Source organism: Elaeis guineensis, chromosome 12, assembly GCF_000442705.2.
Source record: "Elaeis guineensis isolate ETL-2024a chromosome 12, EG11, whole genome shotgun sequence".
Taxonomy (NCBI): Eukaryota; Viridiplantae; Streptophyta; class Magnoliopsida; order Arecales; family Arecaceae; genus Elaeis; species Elaeis guineensis.
Genome location: NC_026004.2, coordinates 77,594,343 through 77,618,241, shown reverse-complemented (window position 1 = coordinate 77,618,241; position 23,899 = coordinate 77,594,343). Strand labels below are relative to the sequence as shown.

The 23,899-nt window shown below is 38.0% G+C and overlaps 1 protein-coding gene across 8 annotated transcripts in view; it reads left to right on the top strand.

Moving 5' to 3' along the window:
* The window catches only part of LOC105054691 (uncharacterized), a 111,038-nt gene extending 87,990 nt beyond the window's left edge, over positions 1-23,048 (top strand). For 6 of the 8 annotated variants that reach the window (XM_073246349.1, XM_073246348.1, XM_073246343.1 and 3 more), the window contains 8 exons: positions 9,542-9,612; positions 9,699-9,834; positions 9,931-9,991; positions 10,082-10,163; positions 10,248-10,324; positions 22,358-22,428; positions 22,505-22,562; positions 22,648-23,048. In XM_073246349.1, the coding sequence (XP_073102450.1) occupies positions 9,542-9,612; positions 9,699-9,834; positions 9,931-9,991; positions 10,082-10,163; positions 10,248-10,324; positions 22,358-22,428; positions 22,505-22,562; positions 22,648-22,728 (637 nt within the window). In that variant the 3' untranslated portion in view covers positions 22,729-23,048. Of the gene's footprint in view, positions 1-9,541; positions 9,613-9,698; positions 9,835-9,930; positions 9,992-10,081; positions 10,164-10,247; positions 10,325-12,592; positions 12,726-21,808; positions 21,967-22,357; positions 22,429-22,504; positions 22,563-22,647 lie in introns of those variants that run through there. The other 2 variants (XR_012135743.1, XM_073246347.1) reach the window with 2 other exon arrangements.
* Positions 23,049-23,899: the final 851 nt, after the last annotated feature.

The following is a 23,899-nucleotide window of genomic DNA, read 5'->3' as shown; positions in this document are numbered from 1 at the left end:
AAGAATATTACCTACACACTTATGGTAACATTACCTACACTTTTTTGGTAGGAAATATGGTAATATTCTAGAGAATATTACCAACATATTTCTATGGTAGGAAATATGGTATTGACTAACAGGCCCCCTCAAGCTATGCATGAGTCTGAGTCATGGACAGCTTGCCCTTTAGAAACCAAAATCTTGCCTTTGACAATCTTTTGGTGAATATATCTGCAACCTGATTATCCGATCCAACAAAACGAGCCTCTATCTTCTCTCTGATGAAGAACTAATCAATTTGGATGTGTTTAGTTTTATTATGATGAACTGGAGGAAATTTTGATGGCACTCTGGTTGTCACAATAAATGATTGACTGTCCAATATTTTGTCTTAAAACATAAAGAATTTACCTTAACCAGGTTATTTCTGCTGCAAGAGAGGCCATAGATCTGTACTCTGCCTATGCATTAGATCTTGCTACTGTTCGTTGCTTCCTACTACTCTAAGCTATGAGATTGTACAAGGGCCTATATATACAAATATGTAAATCTAAAAATGACAAGAAATATGGTAATATTCTAGAGAATATTACCTACACACTTGTGGTAACATTACCTACACTTTTATGGTAGGGAATATGGTAATATTCTAGAGAATATTACCAACATATTTTTATGGTAGGAAATAGGGTATTGACTAACAGGCCCCCCTCAAGTTGTACATGAGTCTGAGTCATGGACAGCTTGCCCTTAAGAAACCAAAACCTTGCCTTTGACAATCTTTTAGTGAATATATCTACAACCTGATTATCAGATCCAACAAAACGAGCCTCTATCTTCTCTCTAATGAAGTCCTGATCAATTTGGATGTGTTTAGTTTTATCACGATGAATCGGAGGTAATTTTGATGGCACTCTGGTTGTCGCAATAAATGATTGACCGTCTAGTGTTTTGTCTTAAAACATGAAGAATTTGCCTTAACTAGGTTATTTCTGCTGCAAGAGAGGCCATAGATATGTACTCTGCCTCTGCACTAGACCTTGCTACTGTTTGTTGTTTCCTACTACTCCAGGCTATGAGATTTTTCCCAATGAAGATACAAAATCCAGAAACTGATCTCCGTGTGTTTGGGTCTCCAGCCCAATTGGTATCTGTAAAGCCATAAATAACAAAGGGATTATCTATAGATCGGGTGTATACTTCAGCCCATCTCCTATAGTGTCCTTAATGTATCGAGGATTCTCTTTACTACCTCCATATGCCCATCTTAGGGATCATGCATGAATTATGATGCTTGGTTCACAGCACATACTATGTCAGGTAGTGAATGTCAAATACTGCAAGGCTCCCACAATGCTGCGATATTCATGTAAATCTCTATATGCTGCTCCATCTAATTTAAGTTTTTCACTTGTAATAACTGGGGTAGCCGCAAGCTTACAATCTCTCATCCCACTTCTGCTAAGCAAATCTAAAACATATGTTTGCTGTGATAAGAACATAATGTCTCTTATTTTGTCTACCTCTACACCAAGAAAGTATTTTAGCTCCTCAAGATCCTTCATCTAGAATGTTTGCAACAAATGATCCTTCATGATGTTGATATGTTCTTAAGATGATCCGGTGATAATAATATCATCAATATATAAGCAACATAGTGATCCCATGGGTACCTGTATGAACGAATAGGGAGTAATCCACTTGACTGTGCTAGAATCCAAAGCTATGAATCTCATCAGAATACCTCTGGAATCAAGCCTTGGAGGCTTGCTTTAGCCCATACAACAATCTTAAGAGCCTACATACTTTCCTACCAGGATCATCCACAGCATATCCTGACGGTTGCTCCATATATACTTCTTCCTTTAAATCCCCATAGAGAAATATGTTCTTTAAATCCATCTGATGCAGATGCCAACCATGAGTAACAGCAAGAGCAAGAATAAGCCTGATAGTTCCCATTTTAATGACTGGGCTAAAAGTTTCGTTATAATCCAACACATACTCTTCGATGTATCTCTTTGCTATCAATCTAGCCTTATATCTCTCAACACTCCCATTGGCTCGCCTTTTAATTTTGTAGACCCATTTGCAACTGACAACATTCTTTCCAATAGGTCTATCCATGATCTCCCATGTATAGTTTTCATTCAAGGCAGTCATCTCTTCATGCATTGCCTCTATCCATCAGTGGTCCTTGGAAGCTTGCTTGTAAGAAAATGGTTCGTGCTCATGCTGGAGTGCAAAAAGGTATAGGCGATACTCAACACTAAATGCTTCATATATGACCCATCTGTCAATTGGATGCCTCTCTCTACTAGAATGCCGCAAAACTGTCTCTATAACAGGCTCCTACTGAACATCAGGTAGAGTGTGAAGTTGCTGCCTTTGCTGCTCATCTATCTCATTTCCAAGTCTGGCATGGTCTCCTTCAGTAGTACTCATCGAAACACGCCTATGATAAATCTATCCATACATTCTATCTTCCCTATACTGTATGTCACCTTTATTAATGGGCAAAGAGTCTATCCTTACAACAACTTCATGTCTGTCGCAGTGATCACAGTTAGCTTCTGTAACTTGCATTTGTCTCAATGCATCATCAAACCATGGCTGGAAGCTGACACTGTCATCATCTACATTAGAGATAGTCATTTCCTTGCTTATCATCCATACTAAAGTTATTTTCATCAAATATGATATTCCTCAAAATGACTATGCTCTGTTTTTGGGGATTCCAACAACGATATCCCTTGAAGTCATCAGTATATCCAACAAACTTGCAAGCATCAGCCTTAGGAGCAAATTTATTTCTTTGAGTGTCAGGAATATGAACATAACACCTACATCCTCATACTTTTATATAGTCATACGTGGGAATCACACCATGGAGAATTTCATATGGTGACTTATGCCCCGAAACCTTCATAGGCAACCTATTAATGATATGGACTGCTGTGTGGAAAGCTTCGATCTATAATCCCAAATTGGCACAACTCCCATGCATCATGCTTATGCCACTCTCAATTATATGCCGATGTTTTCGCTCCACTACACCATTTTGTTCTGATGTATGTGGGCAAGACTTCTGATGATGTATGCCATGACTATGCAGATAATTCTTAAATTGATGGAAAATGTACTCCCCACCCCCATCACTATGGAAGTTAATAATAGGCATGCCGCACTTGTTTTGGATGAAAGAATAAAAATGCTGAAATATGGAGAATACATTAGATTTTTGTTTAATGAAAAAATATCTAGGTAAAATGACTGTAGCAATCAATGAAGGTAACATAAAAGTGATTTTCTGAATATGCTTGAATTAGGGCAGGTCCCCACACATTTGAGTAGACAATCTCAAAAGGAAAAGAAGCTCGCTTATTTATTATCTAAAAAGGGGGGCAATGACTCTTGCAAATTTGACACTCTGGACATAACGATTCACTAAGTGAATCTTTATTACATGGGACATAGGACAAAAGACCTTTCTTGAACATGGACTCTAAGAAGTGACTACCATAATGAGCAAGACGTCGATGCCACAATTTGGCATCTCCTCTCTTGGCATTGGCAGCACTGGACAGCAACAACCATGACTTTAGATTGACATTAGTCTCGGATGGATGACTACGAGCTTCCTTCAACACAAATAGGCTCCCCTCACGAACACGTTCAGCGAGGATTTTGTTCATTCGGAGATCCTTGACAAAAACAGAATCAGGAGTAAAAACAACTAAGAATCTAATTGATCACATAATTGGGAAACAGAAAGAAGACTCATTTGAATGCCAGGAGCTAAAAATGTGTTGGACAAAACAAGAGGTGTGGGATGACTTCTAGAACAGGGAAGCAAAGCATTGCCTATATGTGTGATGGTGTGAGGGGCACCATCTCCTGTGTGATGGTGTGAGGGGTACCATCTCCTGTACTAACATAGCCATGAGACATAAAAGGTTTGGTATCAGAAATCTTATCTGTATTACCAGTAATATGATTGCTTGCCCTAGAATCAAGGAACCACGTCTCTTGTTGTCAATTAGCATCATTTATTCCCAAATTTTGGAAACTGGCAGCTAATGCTTCATGTCCTGGTTGTACTTGTTGCTGTTCATCATCATTTGCATGCACAAAATAAGCATTTCCAGCATTCCTCTGCCCTGTAGCAGCAGCTCTATAAGTAGGTAGATCCCAACAATTTGTAGCAGTATGTCCCTTTCTTTGGCAAAGCTGACAAAATACTGGTCCCCGTTGTTGTCTTCCTGAATTATTATTTCTTTGATTATTCCATGGCTGATTTCCTTGTCCACCATTCTGGGGTATGGGCAGCAGCCCACATTCCCTATTGTTATGCCTAGGATTCCAATTTCCACGTCTTCCTCCACGTCCGCCATTCTGATTATTCTGATTTCTACCAAATTCAGCATTAACATTAAGCACATCATGGCTACCACTAGATTCGGCCTGCTCAATCTTCTTTTGCTTCTTCACATGATGTTGCTTATATTGTGGCAGCATAGGACGTAGTGCTTCATAGGATGGAAGTTTAGGCTGACATTCAAAGGAGATGACCAGCATGTCAAAATCCAATCCAAGCCCTGTCAAAATTTGCTGAACTTTATCTACATCTGAAATCAGTTGGGCAATGAGAGCCAACTCATCTGCTATCACTTTCATCTTATTCCAATATTCCATTACTGACATATCATTCTTCCCCAAATTCTGAAATTCTGCCTTGAGTTGCATGGCTTTGGAAGATGTGACTTGAGAAAACTGATCACATAGGCTTTCCCATAAACCTTTTGCGGTGAGTCCATCCTCAATCCCAAGAACATCTTGAGATAAAGTGGACAATAGATAGGCCACCAATACCTTATCTTGTTTCACCCACGTGCGGTAAATGGATTATGTATGAGGGCAGTCCACTTGCTCTCACCTTCTCCTTGTATTTCTTCTAAATGGTGAAGTGGTGCTAGGCAGTATCATCCAAGTGCCCAGCAAGATCTAGGCTCTTAATGAAAGGGATAATTTGGTGTTTCCATACAAGATAATTAGAAGAAGTTAATTTCTCAGGAACAAATTGAGAGAGAAAAGAAGCATTCATGGGTGGTGGGAGAGAAAAGGAAGCCATCAAAGACTAGAAGTGAGAAAAGGCAACCAAATGAGACTAAATGAGTTACTGGTACCTAAGGATAAAAGTGTATCTTCAGATCCCAAAAAGATCACAAGAAAAGTTGGGTTGAGATTGAGAGGAAAGGAAGAAGGAAAGGGAAGAATAAGAAAGCAAGGAAAGACAAGATGTAGAGAATAGGGTAGAAGAGGGGTTCAAGATGCAACAAGAGAAGAAGAAAAAAGATTGAATAAGGGAAGGAGAAAGCCTGGATTTAATGGCTTACCTATTGCTCTAATACCATGTAGAAAAGCACCACACACTATATGCATTAGGGGTAGAAGATCAAGGAGGAGTCTGCATGAGAGAGAAAGGAAGTTTTTTTTCTTATATTCAAAAGAATGTACAAGGGCCTATATATACAAATATGTAAATCTAAAAATGGTAAGGAATATGGTAATATTCTAGAGAATATTACTTACACACTTGTGGTGTACATTACCTACACTTTTGTGGTAAGGAATATGGTAATATTTTAGAAAATATTACCAACATATTTTTATGGTATACATCACCCACACTTTTATGGTAGGGAATATGGTATTGACTAACAAGTTCTTCATGTGTTCTTTTTGTATCATATGAATGATCATGCTTGTCATGTTCATGCATATATTTGGGGAGTTTCATAGTTATATCATATTTCTACATTTCTCTGTGCTTGTCTTTAAAATCATCAAGAATATTATGGAGCTAGTAGTGGTAGCCAAGGTTTTAAATTTTGTTGGATGGAAGTGTCCCACTGTCCCCATGGAACGGAATGCCCCACTGTCCTGTTCTGTTTTAGCGGCAATCTGATCATATGATCCGGTAGATATCCTTCGTCTCTCTCTTCTAATTCTTTTCTTTTTTTTCTTTCTTTCCTTCCTTTCTTTTTCTTCTACCTTCCTTGCTTTTCTTTCCTTTTTCTTTCTTTCCTTATCCCTTTCTTTTGTTTTTCCTTTTTCTTCTTCTTTTCTTCCTTTCTTTTTCTTCTCCTTTCCTTTCTTTCTTTCATTTTTTCTTCTTGCCTTTCACTTTTTCCTTTTCTTCATCTTTCCTTCCTTTTTTCCTTTTCTCTTTCTTCTTCTCTCCCTGTGTGGATGGATTTCGTCCTGACCTTGTCTCAATCTCGTTTTCTCATAAGAATGGGACGGGACAGCCGGGATGCTCTTCATCCCGCTAGGATGTAAAACCTTGGTGGTAGCCACTTCATGTTGAGAGCAATGGTGACTTGGAGAAAGCTTTTAAAATTCTTGGTGTGACATCTTATTGTGAACTCTCAATTTGGTAACTACTTTAATACCTACTGTATTGACACCATGTGCCAATCAACACGACTAAGGCCTATTACTGCACACTAGACCCAACCAATTTTTAGATTTAATTTGATTTCTTTTTTCTTTTCTTGTTTTTTGGAGTTTAAATCATTATATAAAATGAAAGGAGGAAAGTTTTACAGCCATTAGAATTCAGTTTGGAAAGTTTTAAGTATCTTGATATAGGAAGTTCCATGGGGATCCAAACTTTGTGATTCTTTCTTTTTTATTTGTCTCTTTGTTTTGTTAAAAGGTTTAGTTAGGCAACCAACTTTCTTGAGCTATAATAAGAGTTCATCACTTGTCTCCTTAAATTTATTTGCTATTCTTTTTTCTGATAATGCAACATCAGTCAACATACATGCTTCACTCTGAGTTCTTGTTGTTGCTTCAAAACCTCTTCTCTTACCTTAAGATGAGGTAAAACAAAACAAAGGAAGAAAAGAAGGATTTAAAAGGGGTTTTGCAAGGTACCGATCAATATCTGTTAGATTTGGAACTACTTCAGCTTAGCATGGAATGATATGAGTTGTGTAGTCTTGTGTTAAGCCTTACATACATCGTTGATCCATTTCTTATCATCTTAAGTGTTGGGGTTCAATTAGTTAGTTAACCTGGTTAGGGCTCAGATTTGTTGGAGGTCACAAGTACGAATCCCCTCCAAAATTATTGATTTAACTAACTTGGTTGTTATCTTGAATCATTTTTGTAATTGTGGTTGTTATGTTGACTCATTTCAGTCATTGTTATCTCTCTATGCACGTGGTCTGGGTTGCATGTGAGGGGGTATTGACCCTACCTTACATTGTCGACCAATTTTCTGTTGGTTTAAGCTTTTGGAGTCGATTGGTCAGTTAATGCCTTATATTGCTTCGAGCTAGTATGATACATACCAGGCAATGCAGGGCCAGTATAGGTGGTACTCAAATTCTTGTTATAGATTAGGAGGAAGCAGATCCTATGAAATGGCTAGTGGAACTACAAACCTTAAAGGCTAAAATAGTGATTGCATGAAAAAGCAAAGGAAAACTCTACATGCTAGTGATGCAATTTTCTAGTGAGTTTTGTGAATTTGCAAAATAGTGGACCTGTGCAAAGACCCATATAGAACAATTGAAAAAGGGCCTAATAAAGCAATATAACAGAAACTTTCCCAAAACAAGGTTGAGAATATCTGAAATTCTGAATACTACATATAAACCATGAATATCTTTTCATAAAATAGTAAATATAACGACATAAATTAAACATTCTTTAAACATGATGAGAATTCTTTGATCTCTATCAGAGAAGGAATACTCTTTAGAATTACAATTAAAACAGTTTTACATATTCATGTACATTAGTAGTTGTTCATCTATATCCATATGGTTGGTCGAATCATGCTGAACCGCCTAGTTTGGGGCTTACCAAACCGGACTGGTTGGGAACCGGCATAGCTCGATGCTTCGGTTCAGCAAATAAAAGGATAGCGTTCCTAGGATTCTTTGAAACCCTACTCATGCTCCGCCTTCATTCGAAACCCTACTCACACTCTGCCTGTGCCGGTCGAAACCCTAGTCCAAATGTCCCAACTTTCGATTGCCTTCTAATTTGCCTTCATCCCAGATCCAGTTCTCTGCATCACATGTGTGTATTGGCATTTCAATGGTCAGGTCCAAAACATAGGTGATTTCAATGATCTTTGGGCTCTGGTCTCCCTCCAGGTTAGTTTCCCTCTCCCTCTCTCTCTTGCTCTCTCTTCCCCCTCCCTCTCCTTCCAACTCTCCCCCCTTTCCCTTCTCCCTTCCTCTCCTCCCTTTCTGGCTCTCTCCCTCTCCCTCCCCATGGTTCTGGTATACTGTCTTTCGATATGTTATAGACCGGTACCATACTATATTGGTCGCTGGCTGGCATGCCTGCTGGTAAAGAAGGCAAAGGATCCAGCAAGAGATAAAAGATGATGCATCAAACTGCATCAGAGGAGGGAGAATAATTATCCTCAGTCACTCATTGAGCAAATAAAGTGGAAGGAAGAAGGATCTGAGTTGGAATTCTGTTGAAGCCAGCATTGAAGACTGGTGCATGTCTGCAAAAACTTCCATTGCTCGTTATTCTCCTTTTGGCAGCAACATCGATTTTTTATGTTGATTGTAAGTTTTGAATACAAGGATGGCTCTAGTGATTCATCCACTGGTTGTCAAATCTTAAACAGCTGCCAAATGTTGAATAGACCATTGGTTTAGACAAGTACCAATCTCATGACAACAGAAAGATAATCATCATGAATTTTTTTTGCTCATCTCTCAGAAATACTCTATAAACATACAGTTTCTAAGATTTTTCTCTATACTAGCGGATAAGTTAGCAAGTATTGTACTGGATTTAAATGTTCATAATTCCATGCATATGATGTGCAAGGCACTGCACAAGGGCTGCATGAATGAAGACCCAGTACATAGGATTCATTGGAGTTGCTACAGAATAGAAGAAAATTAATGTTCAATATATCAAACATATATTTGCTTTAAATTGTATGCAATACTATAATGAATTATTATGCTAATGCTCGAAAATATTAATAAATTTTGATTTTTCCTTTTTGGTTACATACTCTACCTATATGTTATGAAGACTTTTGTTTGTAAAGAAAATATGGAATAATTTAAAAATTGGATGTAGTTTCTCTCACAAACTTCATACTTGCAAGAAAACACTATTCTAGATATAACTATCACATACTCCAAATGCATTAACATTTTATGTGAACGAGTTGTGCAAGAAGTTTCTATATCTAATGAAACCTTTCCTTGCACGCACATGCGTGAGTATATGTCTGTACATATGTATGTTATGGAGTCTGTTCATCATTACTATTTTGTAGATATAGACCTCACAAAAGAAAGCTTCACTGTTTTGTCCAGTTATTAGTAGTGATTTTATTGGAATGATAAATATTATTATGGGACATACGTATCTTTCTTTGCTTTTTCCTGATTTTTCCTTGGAATGTGCTTTGAACTATTCACATGCTGAAAATATGTATATATGCTCTATTGTTGCTTTGCCTCGTTGGAATTTGCTTTTAAATGTGCCTTTTTTGAACCTTTAGGTTTGCTCTTCAATGGGAGTCAAAGCATTTAATTGCAGTGAGTACTGCAATCCAAAACTGGCTTACAGCAAGTAATATGCTGAACCATTTTTAGTTGTGCAGCAGATTTGCTATGCTACCACAAGCATTTCTCTCACACAACTGTTTGCTGCCATAGAAATTACAACAGAATTGGTGAAACAAGGTGCAATGATGACCGTCTTAAGCACACTGGTTTCTGCATTAGCCTGGCCAACTACATTACTTTCAGCTACTGATTTCATAGATAGCAAATGGTTGATCGCGATTGATAGGTGCTACCATTAGAAATATAGCAAAATTTTCTCTAGTTGTGTTTCTAATGCATCATTAAGGAGCAACTGATTGACTGCTTCCTTGGCATTATACAGATCAGATAAAGCAGGAAAGCTTCTTGCTGATGCATTGTTGAAGGGGTTGCAGGGAAACAGGAATGTTATAAATAAAAATCATTATTTGTTCAACTGTTATCTAAGTAAGATATACTGATTAACTCTTTTGTGCTGCTTTGAATCTATCAGGCCAGTGACCCTTGTTGGCTTTTCTTTAGGAGCACGAGTTATCTTTAAATGTTTAGAACATTTGGCTAAATCAGTAAACAATGGTAATTTAAATGGGTTTTTTTATTGTTTCTCGTACCTCTCTTTATGAGTTAATTAACAAACCTAATGGACTATGAATTTGGTAGAGGGACTTGTAGAAAAGGTTGTTCTTCTTGGTGCGCCAATTTCCCTCAAAGGAGAAGAATGGGAGAGTGTTAGAAAGGTATGGAAATTGAATGATGTTATTTTTGTCTTTATGATATATGCAACAGAAGATGCGTCATGCCCTTTGTCATTCCTATTTCAGATTGCATTTGTGATCACTTTCTCAAAATATATTCTTTCTTGAAGCATTACAATATTTGTGTTTCAATGTTGTCACAGCTTTCAATATATTGCTTTCTTTGTTCTTATAAAGCAAAATTTAGTGGTCAGAAATTATTCTCTCTTAACTATGGAAATCACATAAGCTACAACATTGTCGTTATAACATGGGAATGAACCATTATGCATGCATCATATAAATTGGGAGAATCATCTGCATACAATAATGTTGGAAATCTGGGATTGATTGAAATCCCATGATTTCTGGAATTGATAAAAATCCCTTGATTTTTGTAAATAGGACTAATTGTAGGGACAGATTTGTATTTCTAAATTAGTGGAGATTAGCTATAAATTAGTAGATAATAATTTCCTGATTCCTAGAGATTTGTAGAATGTCAAACTTTCCTAGAATAGCAATATCTTGCTGTATATATAGCCTATGTATCAGAATTTTTTCAATATGAATGAATTCTAAAATTTTCTTCATGGTATCAGAGCATTAGGCTCTTTCTGGGAGTTGAAATCTCGTCATGGAGGCCTTCATTGCCGAAATCACACTGCTGTTTCTGTGTGCCCTGTTCCTATCTTGTTTTTTAGTCTACAACAGAGTATTTTTGCATATTTTTCTGTTCAGCCTTCATTGCTGAAATTTCTTACAGCCTTCATTCCTATTCTGCCTTTATCTTTGGCCTTCATAGCCCCTTTATGCTTTTTCATTAGTCTTCATCACTATCCTCCAAAGGATTTCAATGTCTTCCACAAATGAGAAAGCTACTACTGCGTAATCCCAGATTATTGCCCAATCCGAAGAGGTAGCTCTAAATCAAACAACAAAAGAATTACAGAATATTCAATTTGCCTACAGATTGAATGGCAAAAATTATATGAAGTGGTCTCAGGTGGTTCAAACCTTTCTGAAAGGGAAGGAAAAATTAGGTCATCTCCTTGGTACTAGACCTAAGAAGGGAGATCCCAGATTTGATGCCTGGGATGAGGACTCCATGGTCATGTCTTTGGCTATGGAATTCCATGCTGCCATAAGTCAGTGATACGTTTATGTTTCTACCAACGGCTAAAGAAATATGGGAAGCCGCACAACAGACTTATTCTAAGGTGAGAGATGCTGCTCGAGCCTTTGAGATTAAAACTAAAATCTCAGCCACCAAACAAGGAGATTGCTCAGTCATGGAGTATGCTAATCTATTGAAGAATCTATGGCAAGAGATGGATTATTATCGGTGTATTGAGATGAAGTGCGGTGATGATGCAGCGGCGTTAAAAAATTTCATTGAAAAGGATCGAATCTATGATTTCCTTGCTGGGTTAAATGTTGAGTTTGATCAGGTGAGAATTCAGATATTGGGAAAAAAGGATTTACCTTCATTGAATGAAACCATCTCCATCATCAATGCTGAATAAAGTCAAAGGGTAGTTATGCTTTACTCTCAACTTGTTGAAGGATCAGTGGGAAAAAACAATGATAAAAAACCATTAGCCCCTAATGCTGCAGATTCAGAAGTTGGGAGAATGGAGTCTCGATCCTCAAACAAAGATAACCTCTGGTGTACCTACTGCAAAAAGTCTTATCATACCAAGGAGCAGTGTTGGAAACTTCATGGAAAACCACCAAGTTCTCAGTGGAATAAAGGATCTAGAAGTGGAACACAATGAAGCCAGGTGAATATGACTCAATCGAGGGAAGACATGTCATATGATGCTATGAAAACCAGTGGTGAAGGACAGAATGAATTCAACAAATAAGACATTGAAAGGTTGAGATCACTTCTTAACTCATTGGAGAAGTCTACAGGTACATGTTCATTGGCAAAATTGGGTAAGCTCCATTCCTTATATGCTTTAAGTGCCTCTAGTTCAGATTTTTCAAATTCCTGGGTTATTGATTTTGGGGCTACCGATCATATGACCCATTCTTCACACAAATTCCTCACTTACCAACCCTATCCTAGCAATAGAAAAATAGCCATTGCTGATGGATCTCTAGCCACTGTTGCAGGCTAGGAAGACATTGTTCTAAGTCCATCTATGACCTTTAAAAATGTGCTACATGTACCCAAAGTTATCCACAAATCTTGTATCTATTCATCAACTTACAAAAGATCTAAACTGCAGTGTGGTGTTTTCTCATAATTTTTGTGTATTTCAGGACCAAGTTATGAGGAGGATGATTGGACATGCTAAGGTGAGACACGGGCTCTACTATCATGAATTACCTAGCGGTCAAGTGAACAATGGGAACAAATCATCCCTCTCGCTTTTGTCCAGCAACTCCCATACCAGTAAGGACCAAATTTGGCTTCATCATCTTAGGCTTGGACACCCTTCCTTTAGTACTCTTAGTGTCATGTTTCCATCTTTGTTTAAGGATGTTAATGTAAATGATTTTCACTGTGATGTTTGGGAATTTGCTAAACACCGACGTATTTTCTTTTCTTTAAGTAATAAAAGAACCACAGCTCCTTTTTCTTTGATCCACAGTGATATTTGGGGTCCATCTCAAGTCCCCAACATTTCAGGGGCTCGTTGGTTTGTCTCGTTCATTGATGATTGTACTCAGGTTTCTTGGATTTATTTGTTAAAACAAAAATCTGATGTGATATTTTTCCCATCTTTTATATAATGATCCAAACTCAATTCAATGTTGGAATTAAGAGGTTGAGGACAGATAATGCTAGAGACTACTTTAACCAAAGTTTGTGCTCATACTTTCAAAAGGAGGGTATTGTTCATGAATCTTCATGTGTTGACACATCCCAACAAAATGGGATTGCCGAAAGAAAAAATGGTCATCTTTTAGCCACTGTTCGTGCTCTTTTGTTTCAAAAAAATGTTCCAAAAACCTTTTGGGGTGAAGCTGTTCTCACCACAACTCACTTAATAAACCACATCCCATCTCGGGTTCTTGATTTTAAAAGTCCAATAGAGGTGCTTTCTCAGAATTTTCCAGATTTCAATGTGTCAACTAAGCTAGCTCCTAAAGTCTTTGGATGTGTCTCATTTGTTCATATTCATTCCCATGGTCGGAGCAAACTTGATCCTAGAGATCTCAAGTGTGTCTTCATAGGATATTCACCTACCCAGAAAGGGTACAAGTGCTACAATCTTAGCACTCGTAAAATTTATGTTTCTGCTGATGTCACATTTGCTGAACAAGAATGTTATTTTTCTAGTCCTTATCTTTAGGGGAAGAAATCATCTATGGAAGATAAGGATTTGTTTTTGAAAGAACCATCCATGTTAGTCAAAACATCTCCTAGAACCCATTTCTGAAACAGAAACAGAACCCATTTTTGAAGCTGAACCTATTGAGTCATCTCCTAATTTGTCAATTGAGTCATCTCCTAATCTTTCTGAAAACCCACCAAGAAAACCTACTCCCACAAAGCCACTATAGGTCTACTCAACAAGAATAAAGCCCGTGATCAATCTTACGCAAGTTCAAGAAATCGAATCGTCACTTGGGAATGAGGTAAGTCCTACTAAAGTATCACCTACTGTTCTTGGTTTGGATCTGCCCATAGCCACAAGAAAGGGTGTAAGAAAGTGCACATAGCATCCTTTATCTCATTTTGTGTTCTTTGAAAAATTATCAACCTCACACAAAAGCTTCATTACTCGTTTAAATGATGTAGCCATCCCACAAACCTTATCTGAGGCACTTGGCAAAGAGGAATGGAAGCATGCAATGAGAGTAGAAATGGAAGCCTTGGAGAAGAATAAAACATGGGAACTAGTGGAATTACTAGCTAGAAAGAGATCGGTAGGGTGCAAATGGGTTTTCACAATGAAGTATAAGTTAGACGGATCCATTGATAGGTATAAAGTGAGACTAGTAGCCAAGGGATATACACAGACTTATGGAGTAGATTTTCAGGAGACATTTGCACCAGTGGCGAAAATGAATATGGTAAGGGTATTGTTATCTTTAGCGGCAAATTATGATTGGACTTTACTGCAGTTTGATGTGACGAATGCTTTTTTACATGGAGACCTTGAGGAGAAAATCTATATGGAAGTTCCAACTAGCTTTGGCATAAATTTGGATAAAAACCAGATATGCAAATTGAAAAAGGCATTGTGTGGGCTCAAACAATCTCCTCGGACGTGGTTTGGAAGATTTACTAAAGCAATGTTGAATATGAAGTACAAGCAGAGCCAGGGTGATCATACATTGTTTATCAAGCATTCGGCTTCAAGGAGAGTCACGGCATTGATAGTTCATGTGGATGATATTAGAGTACTTGGGAATGATCCAGATGAAAAGGAAGCTCTTCGGAAGTATTTAGCAAAAGAATTCAAAATAAAGGACCTTGGAAAATTGAAGTACTTCTTAGGAATAGAAGTAGCTCGGTCCAAGGAAGGAATCTTTATTTCACAACAAAAATATATTCTTGATTTGCTAGAAGAAATAGGTAATCTCGGATGCAGACCATCAGACATGCCTATTGAGCCAAATCATAGACTTGGATAGTCTATGGAAGGAAAACTAGTTGATAAAGGCATGTATCAACGGCTTGTTGGGAAGCTAATCTATCTATCACACATGCGGCCTGACATCACATATGCAATGAGTGTGGTGAGTCAGTTCATGCAAAATCCTAAGGATGTTCATCTCCATGCAGTATATCAGATCTTACAATATTTAAAAGGCAGCCTAGGAAAGGGGATTTTCTTCAGAAAAGGCACAAGTATGGAAATAGAAGCATACACAGATGCTGATTATGTAGGCTCTATTACTGACAGAAGATCAACTTCTGGGTATTGTACCTTTCTTGGTGGGAATTTGGTGATCTGGAGGAGTAAGAAACAACTTGTTGTAGCAAGATCAAGTACAGAGGTAGAGTTTCGTTCAATGGCACTAGGTATTTGTGAGTTGTTATGGCTCAAGATTATCCTAGAAGATTTGAAGATTAAGTGGGAGACTCCAATGAAGCTTTATTGTGACAATAAGTCTACAATCAACATAACTCATAACTCGGTTCAGCATGATAGAACTAAATACATGGAAGTTGACAGACACTTCATAAACGAGAAGCTTGAAAGCAAGCTGATTTGCACTCCCTACATTTCTACAGATGGTCAATTGGTAGACATCTTAACTAAAGGATTGACAAGTTCAACATTTTAGAGGATTGTGAGCAAGCTAGGGATGGAAAATATCTACTCCCCAGCTTGAGGAGTGTTGGAAATCTGGGATATCTTGAAATCCCATGATTTTTTGGAATTGATAAAAATCCCATGATTTCTGTAAATAGGACTAATTGTAGGGACAGATTTGTATTTCTAAATTAGTGGAGATTAGCTATAAATTAGTAGATAATAATTTTCTGATTTCTAGAGATTTGTAGAATGTCAAACTTTCCTAGAATAGCAATATCTTGCTGTATATATAGCCTATGTATTAGAACTTTTTCAATATGAATGAATTCTAAAATTTTCTTCAAATAATTCATTATTGGGAGATCTTGAGCTAAGTTGCAGATTAATAATGCCAAAGATATTGCTTACAGATAGTCTTTGGTTATGTATATATCAGTGTTTTTGGAACCATCCCGAACCGACCAGTTCAAGACGTGCCGAACCGTATCGGTAGGGAATCGAGACGGCTTCGGTGTGGAAAATGGCACATGCCGGTGCCAGAGAAGAAAAGAGAGAAAAAGAGAAAAAGAGAGGAAGAGAAAGAGAGAGGAAGAAAAAGAGGGAGGGGGGGTCCGTCGGAGGGCCTCCGATGGGCCGTCGTGGCTGTCGGGTGGCGTAAATGCCTCTTACGGCTCCGCGGCGTAAAACAGGGGCGATCCACCCCTGTTTCTCATATTTTTTTTTAAAAAAAAATTTAAATGAAGCCAGCATAGGGTTTGCCGGCTTCACTTAAGTGATGCCTGCAAACTCAGTGCCGGCTTCATTTAAAAAAAAAATTTAAAAAAAATATGAAAAATAGGGGCGGATCGTCCCTATTTCATGTTGCGGAGCCGCAAGGGGCATAAACGCATCTCGTGGGCCACAGCCCGTTGGAGGCCCTCTGACGGATCCCCCTCCTTTTTCTTTCTTCCTCCCTCTCTCTCTATTTCTCTCTCTTTCTCTCTTTTTCTTCTTCGGTTCGGCTCCGTTTTCCTTCGTCGGTTCGTCTTGGTTTGGAACGAAATGGAGGTGTGCCGAACCATACCATCGGTCGGCCGATATGGCCGTCGGTATCGATTCTGCAAACCTTGGTATATATTTTATAAGATTACATATTGTATATTAGCATGTGTAACAGGAAGGATCACCAAACCCTTTGCAGGCCCATTGACCACTTCCTTAATGGGGTCTATGGGCAAGATTTACCACATCCATGAACTCCTGGAGGCAATAACTTTCAAATACACTATCTAGTTAGGGTGTGTTTTTCCTAAATAAATATTGGGCAACTTTTCAAAATCTATGATGCGGTACATTGCTATCAAGCCTGTTGGACTCTAGATGGCCCTATTTCATGATTGTTTGGGCATCTGAAACATCTGGTCAAACCAATTTTTCTCATTTTTTTAGACTTATTATACTTTCCAATCTAGGAGGAATTTAGAATTAGGCGATATGACAGAAGGCAAAGTTGGTACAGAAGTCGAGATCTAGCTTCAAGAAGATTTTAGCTTGTCATGATTATTCCTACTAGTCACTTACTATTTTAGAAAAATCTTTACTGCTTTGTACTAGAAAAGGGGTGCATCTCAGATTTTGTAAGGGTAGAACTCACTACTATAAATAGAGGACTTGTATAATAGTTTTATTCATCTCAAACGGAGGTAAAGGGCTTGGAATCCCACTTTTAAAAATCCTTAATATTCTTTATTATTTAATTTTGAGAGATCTAAGTTGAGGGAGTTGAAAAAAATTCTTCCTTCTCTCTAATTGGATCAATGTGCTTGTTCATATTATGTGTGACCATGTGCTGGTTCATAGTTTGTATTAAGGCCCCTTCCATCATAAGGCTGCAATAGGCTCGGAACATGCTGTTTTCCTATTAAATAGCTTTTAACAAGTGGGAATGAGTGGAGAACAATTATTTTGGCCAAAACGTCATTAATTCATGAACAACTATTCTAAGAAAATATTTTATAATTGATCAATAAGTCTAGAGAAAGTAAAGCGTTACTTATATCAATATACTTTGACAAGTTCAAATAATTTCTTAAATTTTTATTTTAAATCTTCAAATAGACAAATCATATTGCGAAATCCATTGCTAGGCATCTTGTCTAGACGATCACACCCCTATGCAAAATCAAATCCAATAATTAGGAAGGATATGGATAATTATAGAAAGATAGTATTCACGAGTGGTCATATCCAAAGATTTGGGTAAGTATGGTCATGATGTCTTCATCTGATCAAGACTAGACTAGAGTTTAGCTAGCTCTATAGAGATCGAAGATTACAAAATCTAGTGGTGCCTGACAAGAGTCAAAGTGAAGGTCAATATATCATTCAACGATCAAAGGTTAATTAAATCAAGCAACTTCATTTAATCAGGATGACCTAAGATACAAGAATTCGATAGAGACCAATAAAAGCTAGATCGTGCGATGCTCAATAAAAACTCGGATGGTGCGGACATATTATCCGATCAATAGGATGGTTCAAAGTCTATTTATCGGATCAACTCGGATTCAAAGCAAAAAGGCTGGGAATCCTCACTAGGTTCATAAATCAAGCAGAGAGAGAGTATCAGAGAAAGAAATTAACAAGATGGAATGTGATAGATCAAGCGACACTGTCCGACATCTCGATCAGTCTGATCAAATGATTTAATCAAATCATGGTTGAACTAGTGTCTAGATGTTCAATAAAGATCATGGATGATAAAATCTTGTCGTATCTAATCTGGCAAGGATGGGTGCCAGCATACTACCTAGCGACCATGGATCAGGATCCATTCACCAGAATCGTTCAAACTCATTGAGACAGTTTTCTTGAAGATCTAGAAAATCTTAAAAGAGAAACAATCTAGAGAGAGAAAATTATAGAGAGAGAAAGTAGAGAGAAGGTAGAGAAGAGGGAGAAGAGAGAAGCAAACTCTTTCTTTTTTTTCCTTTTCTTTCTTTGTTTTCTTTTCTTTCCATTTTTTTCTTTTTCTTTTTCTCCTTTATTTGGGCAAAACTGGGGATTTTGTTTGAATCCCCTTCTTCCCCAAACCCAAGGAGGTCTTGCCAAGAGATGGTGGCCAAGGGTGTGGCCCACGATGGTGCAGCCATGGGTTCTCGGTCCGACGATCAATGATGACGAACGACATCAGAAAAGAACCTTAAAAATCATGAAAAAAAATAAGGGAAATCAAAGATTCGATTTTTTCAATGAATTTTCGGCAATAATCAGTTGAAATCAGAGCTTTATGAACTAAGAGGGATTGGGAGGAAGATGATTCGAGTGATTTATCTTATCTCCGGTGGATTTTTGACGGTGATTTTTAACGGACATGGTGAGGGCTGCCTAGAAATAAGAGGCAAAATAGAGGGAGAGACGGCGAGAGAGGGAGGGATCTCAATCATGGAGGAGAGCTTATAGAGAAGAGCCTTAGAGTTCAGCTCCAATCCAGCTCCATTGGAGAAGACTCTCGATGAGAGTCTTCCTCTCTTTTTTATTTCTTTTTTTCGGTGCTTTAAAATTTATGCATAGGCATTTTTGTTGGTTGTTTTTCTTTGGTGGCTAGGCCAATCAAATGGAGCAAGCCCAGTTCAACATTGGACCCATTATAGATTGGGATATTACAGAGGAAGGGGGAGAGGAGGGAGGGAGGGAGAGCACAATGGGGGGGGCGGCAGAGAGAGAGAGAGAGATAGAGAGGGAGAGGTAGAAGGAGAAGGAAATAGAGGAAGGAAAGAGAGAGTGAGGAAGGGAGAGAGAAGGAGAGGGCGGCAGTGAGCAACGATGCTAGAACATGGCCAAGGGAGGGGGAGAGGGATTTTGAAGCCCTCTCTCCTCTGTACGCTGGAACAAGGGTGGAGCCTCTGTTTTGAAAGGAAACAAGGGCTTTGGAATGGTGGATTTTGAAGCCTTGGTACTGGAATTTAAAACCATAGCTCCAAGTGTTGGGATGTGGGGTGCCCGGTTCCGTGGAAAAGCTGGGATAACCTTATTCTGCAAGATTTGAACCATTGATTTAAAGCACAACTATTTGAGTTACTGAGATTAGTTTGTTTAAGAAAAGATTACATTTCTAGTAATATATAAACTTTGTCATTTTAGATTTTCTGATGCCTCTGAAAACGACAAGTTTTGAGCCATCAAGAATTATTAAAGAAACTTGCTAAGAAGAAATATTTCTTGCGAGGAATTTATTTATTGCTATTTTACTAATTGTGACAAATTTTGCATGAAAGTCACAAAAAAAGCATCCAATGGTAAAATGATTTTCTCTGTTAGAATGAAAACAGATGTATTGAAAATTCCAAAATTTCTTTTCAGTACCTTTAAGGAATTTCACCCCCACCCCCACTTATCTTGGGATCAAAGAGGCTATAATAGGTTATCACATTAATATAGTTCGTACTTCATATGAGAACACTACTATCCATAGAATGCAACATTTACTCATCATTCTGATTAACAGAACACAATCCATTTTCCATATGATAACAATGAGAGGTGAGCATTTATTAAAAGGAACAAGAAATCCCTCCCTATGCAAAATAAAAATAAAAAATAAAAAATAAAATAAAATGGATTCGTTAGTTTATAAGAGGGTGAAAATTTTAGAACATTATGTTCACACAAAATCCAGGAGGCTTAGTACTACATGTGTTTGTACTTCATACGTCATAAGTGTGAAGTGTGAGGATGAGATGTCATTAGTATGAGCAAGACAATGGTTTGATCCTCTCTTATTATATGAATCCTTTACATCATAATCTGTAGGATAAATATCATTCTTTGGATTATAAATTCAATTGGTTATTGTGTTCGTCTCTTACATCTGTTTTAGACTAAGCACACTTTTGGGAGCAAACTGAAAACGTTTTAAAAAGAAAATGTACAGACTATGGAAAATGTTTTATCTTCACCACGCAAAGGGAAGTATCTTAGATGAAGAATTGCCGGCTTTGAATAGCCTAATTCCAAAGTAATAAAATATCATATCATAAGCAATCAAAGGACTTATCTTTAGGGAAAACCCTAGTCACTTATATTCCTTTTTCTGTAGAAGATCCATTTGAGAGTCAAAGCATGCATGGCTATCTCATTTTCTGGAAAAGGAGATACAATATCGGATGTAATATATTAATTTAGCTGATATTTGAGATTTCTATATGTTTATGTACCTTTTCTAAATCTCCAAATTTCTTCTCCCAAAGTCCTAAAATTTAAAAACTTTTCCTTTGATGTTGTTCCTATATCCAATGGATTAGTTGTGAGCTTTTTAGTGTTGAAGAGTCCATCAACAGATTTATGGGTATGTTGCAAAAGAGGAGTCAGTAGAAGACAAGCCTTCTCCATTTTTTGAGGCCTAATCAAGGATTCTCAAATCATCTCAAACTGGGAAGATTTGGCCTTTTATATAGTACCGGGGGTGAACCGGATCATAACAGGCCAAATCGGGCAAAATCTACCAGTTCTGCCCAATTTCAGGTGATAGTAACCCAATTCGCTTAGGTTGAACTTGAATTCACCAAATAAAATCCTCCACCCCACATTCTCACCTCTGATCTCAATCCCAAACCCAGTCCCAGTCCCAATCCAATCTCTCTCCTCTCCTTGTCTCTCTTTTTGGATCTCCCTAGGCCACTGTTGCCATCCACCCTCCCCTTCCCCTCTCCCTCAGCAAACATGACCATTGATCTCTTGAGTCACCTCTCTCTTCTCTCCTCTTCACTGCCTTGGTCATGCTCAATTGCCACTGCTGGTCGCCCTCCCCCCTCTCCCTACTTAACTACCACTCCTCACCCTCATGTCTTCCACTCCAGGTCCTCCAAATCCTCGGGGTCAGAACTTGTCTATCAGAGGCCGGAGGTCATGGATAGGAGTATGAAACATCCACCACCACCATTGAGCAAGCCTATTCCTCTCTCTCTCTCTCTCTCTCTTTCTCTCTCTTTCGCAGGTGAAGCATGGAGGCACTGGTATGATGATGTGCACCATGTGTTTGTATAGTACCGACCTAGTCTCTAACTCCTACAACACCTGATACCAGTTTAGGAAACCTTGGGCCTAATTACTTCGCATGGGTTTATATGTTTGAAAATGAAAGACCCTTTGTGACTGGCAGACCAACACAGATAAACCTATCAAAATCTCCCCACTGTCTCTATTTCCTAGTATGCTTTGCTCTTTCTTCTTTCAACATCAAGGTAGGTTTTTTCCTTCTGTTAAATTTTTTTTCTTTTCCTAGGCAATCTAAAGATGGAGAGAATCTATTCCTTTACTCCCTATGGACATGCATATAGAGGAGCTGGCTGCAAGCTTGCTAGGTTATTGTATCTTGAAATAACCAACACTGGTAGTACCCGCATGGAGGTGTCAGAAACTTTGGGACAGCAAGCAAATATGTACATCAATCCTAGACGAACCTTTTTATTTTTTACATATTGTACCAATTTTTGTATGATATTTTAGATCAGATTTTTATTTTCTGTATGTAATAATTCCTGGGCTCTTGATATATCAGATATTTAGTATCTGGGATCGTTACCTTATTTGCAGCTCCTCAAAATTTACCTTGTCTTTCCAATTCAGTATGTGAATATCTCTTCGATTTTTTCCAATAAACTAATCAGATATCAGACCCATTAACTCATTCATTCCTCTGACTCTTATAAATGGAGTAGCACATTCATTTTGGAAAATTATTTCAAATTCTTCATCAACACGCATGCTATTATTTCTCATGTATAGTTCTATGACACTTGAGAAGCCTTTTCATGGTTGCTGCTTCTCACAGATGGTTGCTGGGAGATTTGTAAATATTTTCTCCACAAATGACTGGATACTTGGAATTACTTTCCGTGCAAGGTATATTAATTATTTGCGGGACAAGAAACTTCACCTCTCCATCATGTGTTAATTTTGCTGAATTCCTATTATGCAGCTTGATGACCCAAGGTTTGGCAGGAATTCAAGCCATCAATGTGCCTGGAATTGAAAATGTATGGACAATACTTGCTGTCCTTGCCCTAGCTTATTCATGCTAATTTTGTTATGTTAATCAAATGAGTGTTCTGTGATTGTTAGGTTGATGTTACTGACATCATTGATGGTCACTCCTCATATCTTTGGGCTGCAAGTGGAATCCTGCAAAAGTTTGATGCTTGATGCCCTATTTACTAGTATCCTGCCAAAAATTAAATTAAGTTTCTTAGCTCTTTGCAGCTTTTGTTGTTCAAAAACATGAAAGATGAAGATGTGCCATTTCTGGACAAAGTTGCATGTCCAGATATTTCTGGTGAAAGTCTTGTTTTTTTTTTTATTCAAATAAATAAAAATAGTTTTTGAAATAATCACTTGAATTTACATAATTCAAATGATTATTTCAGTACATTCTTAGACAGTTCTGTAAGAAAGTTCACATTTACATGGGTATATTGTATAACTATAAGGCTTTCCAGTTAATTATAACTTCATTTTTTGATGAATATGGGAGGCTGGAAGCCACCCAGCTTTTATTAATAACAGATTATACATACAAAGTAAAAGGGGAAAGAGTTACAGATCAAAAGAGATTGCAGGTCCCACTCGAAAACTACAGCACTCCCAGGTAGTTTTCAGAATTACAGTAGCAGTTACAGGCCTAAAGCAGAATTTTTAGAAAGAAAACTACTCTCAAAATGTGACTGAAGATTAATGACTCTACAGCCTACATACAAGAGAAAATGGGTGGTGGATCCGTGGTCTCTGAGCGATGCAGGAATTGTTTTAACTTTCTGCCAAATTTTCCTCTATTCCATTAGTGAGCCTCTATCGCATAAGTTGGACTAAAGGTGGAAGAGATGCCGTGCTCAAATGCCATGGAAGCCTAGCACCACCGGCCTAGGCACTTTTGAGAAAATCCATCTTATCCAATTCAAAAGACCTGCGAAGGATCTATGAGATTGTAGCACCCCAAGCTTGATGCAACTTGCTGTCCAGATTGAACAGAAGAACAGGCAATCTGAAAACAGGTGAAAGAACAGGCGGTCTGAAAACAGGTCGTCCACAGTCTCAGTCAGGCTATGCCACAACACAGCCTCCAAGTTCCTTCTGATTTTCTTCCCAATAACAAAATGAGTGTTAATGACTGCCAAACTTATCCCTGAGAATGCCATCCAATTTAGAGCTTCCGCAGCCACCAAAGATAAGGAGGATTTCCTGTTGAGAAAAAGTCCAGAGTTACGTTCCTTCCAACAAAATCAAGCAATTGCTCCTAGGAGCATTAGAACCAGCAACTGGTTTTGAGTTGAGAAGTTACGCTTGACCCAATCTGAACAAAAAAATTTGAAGGAGGATA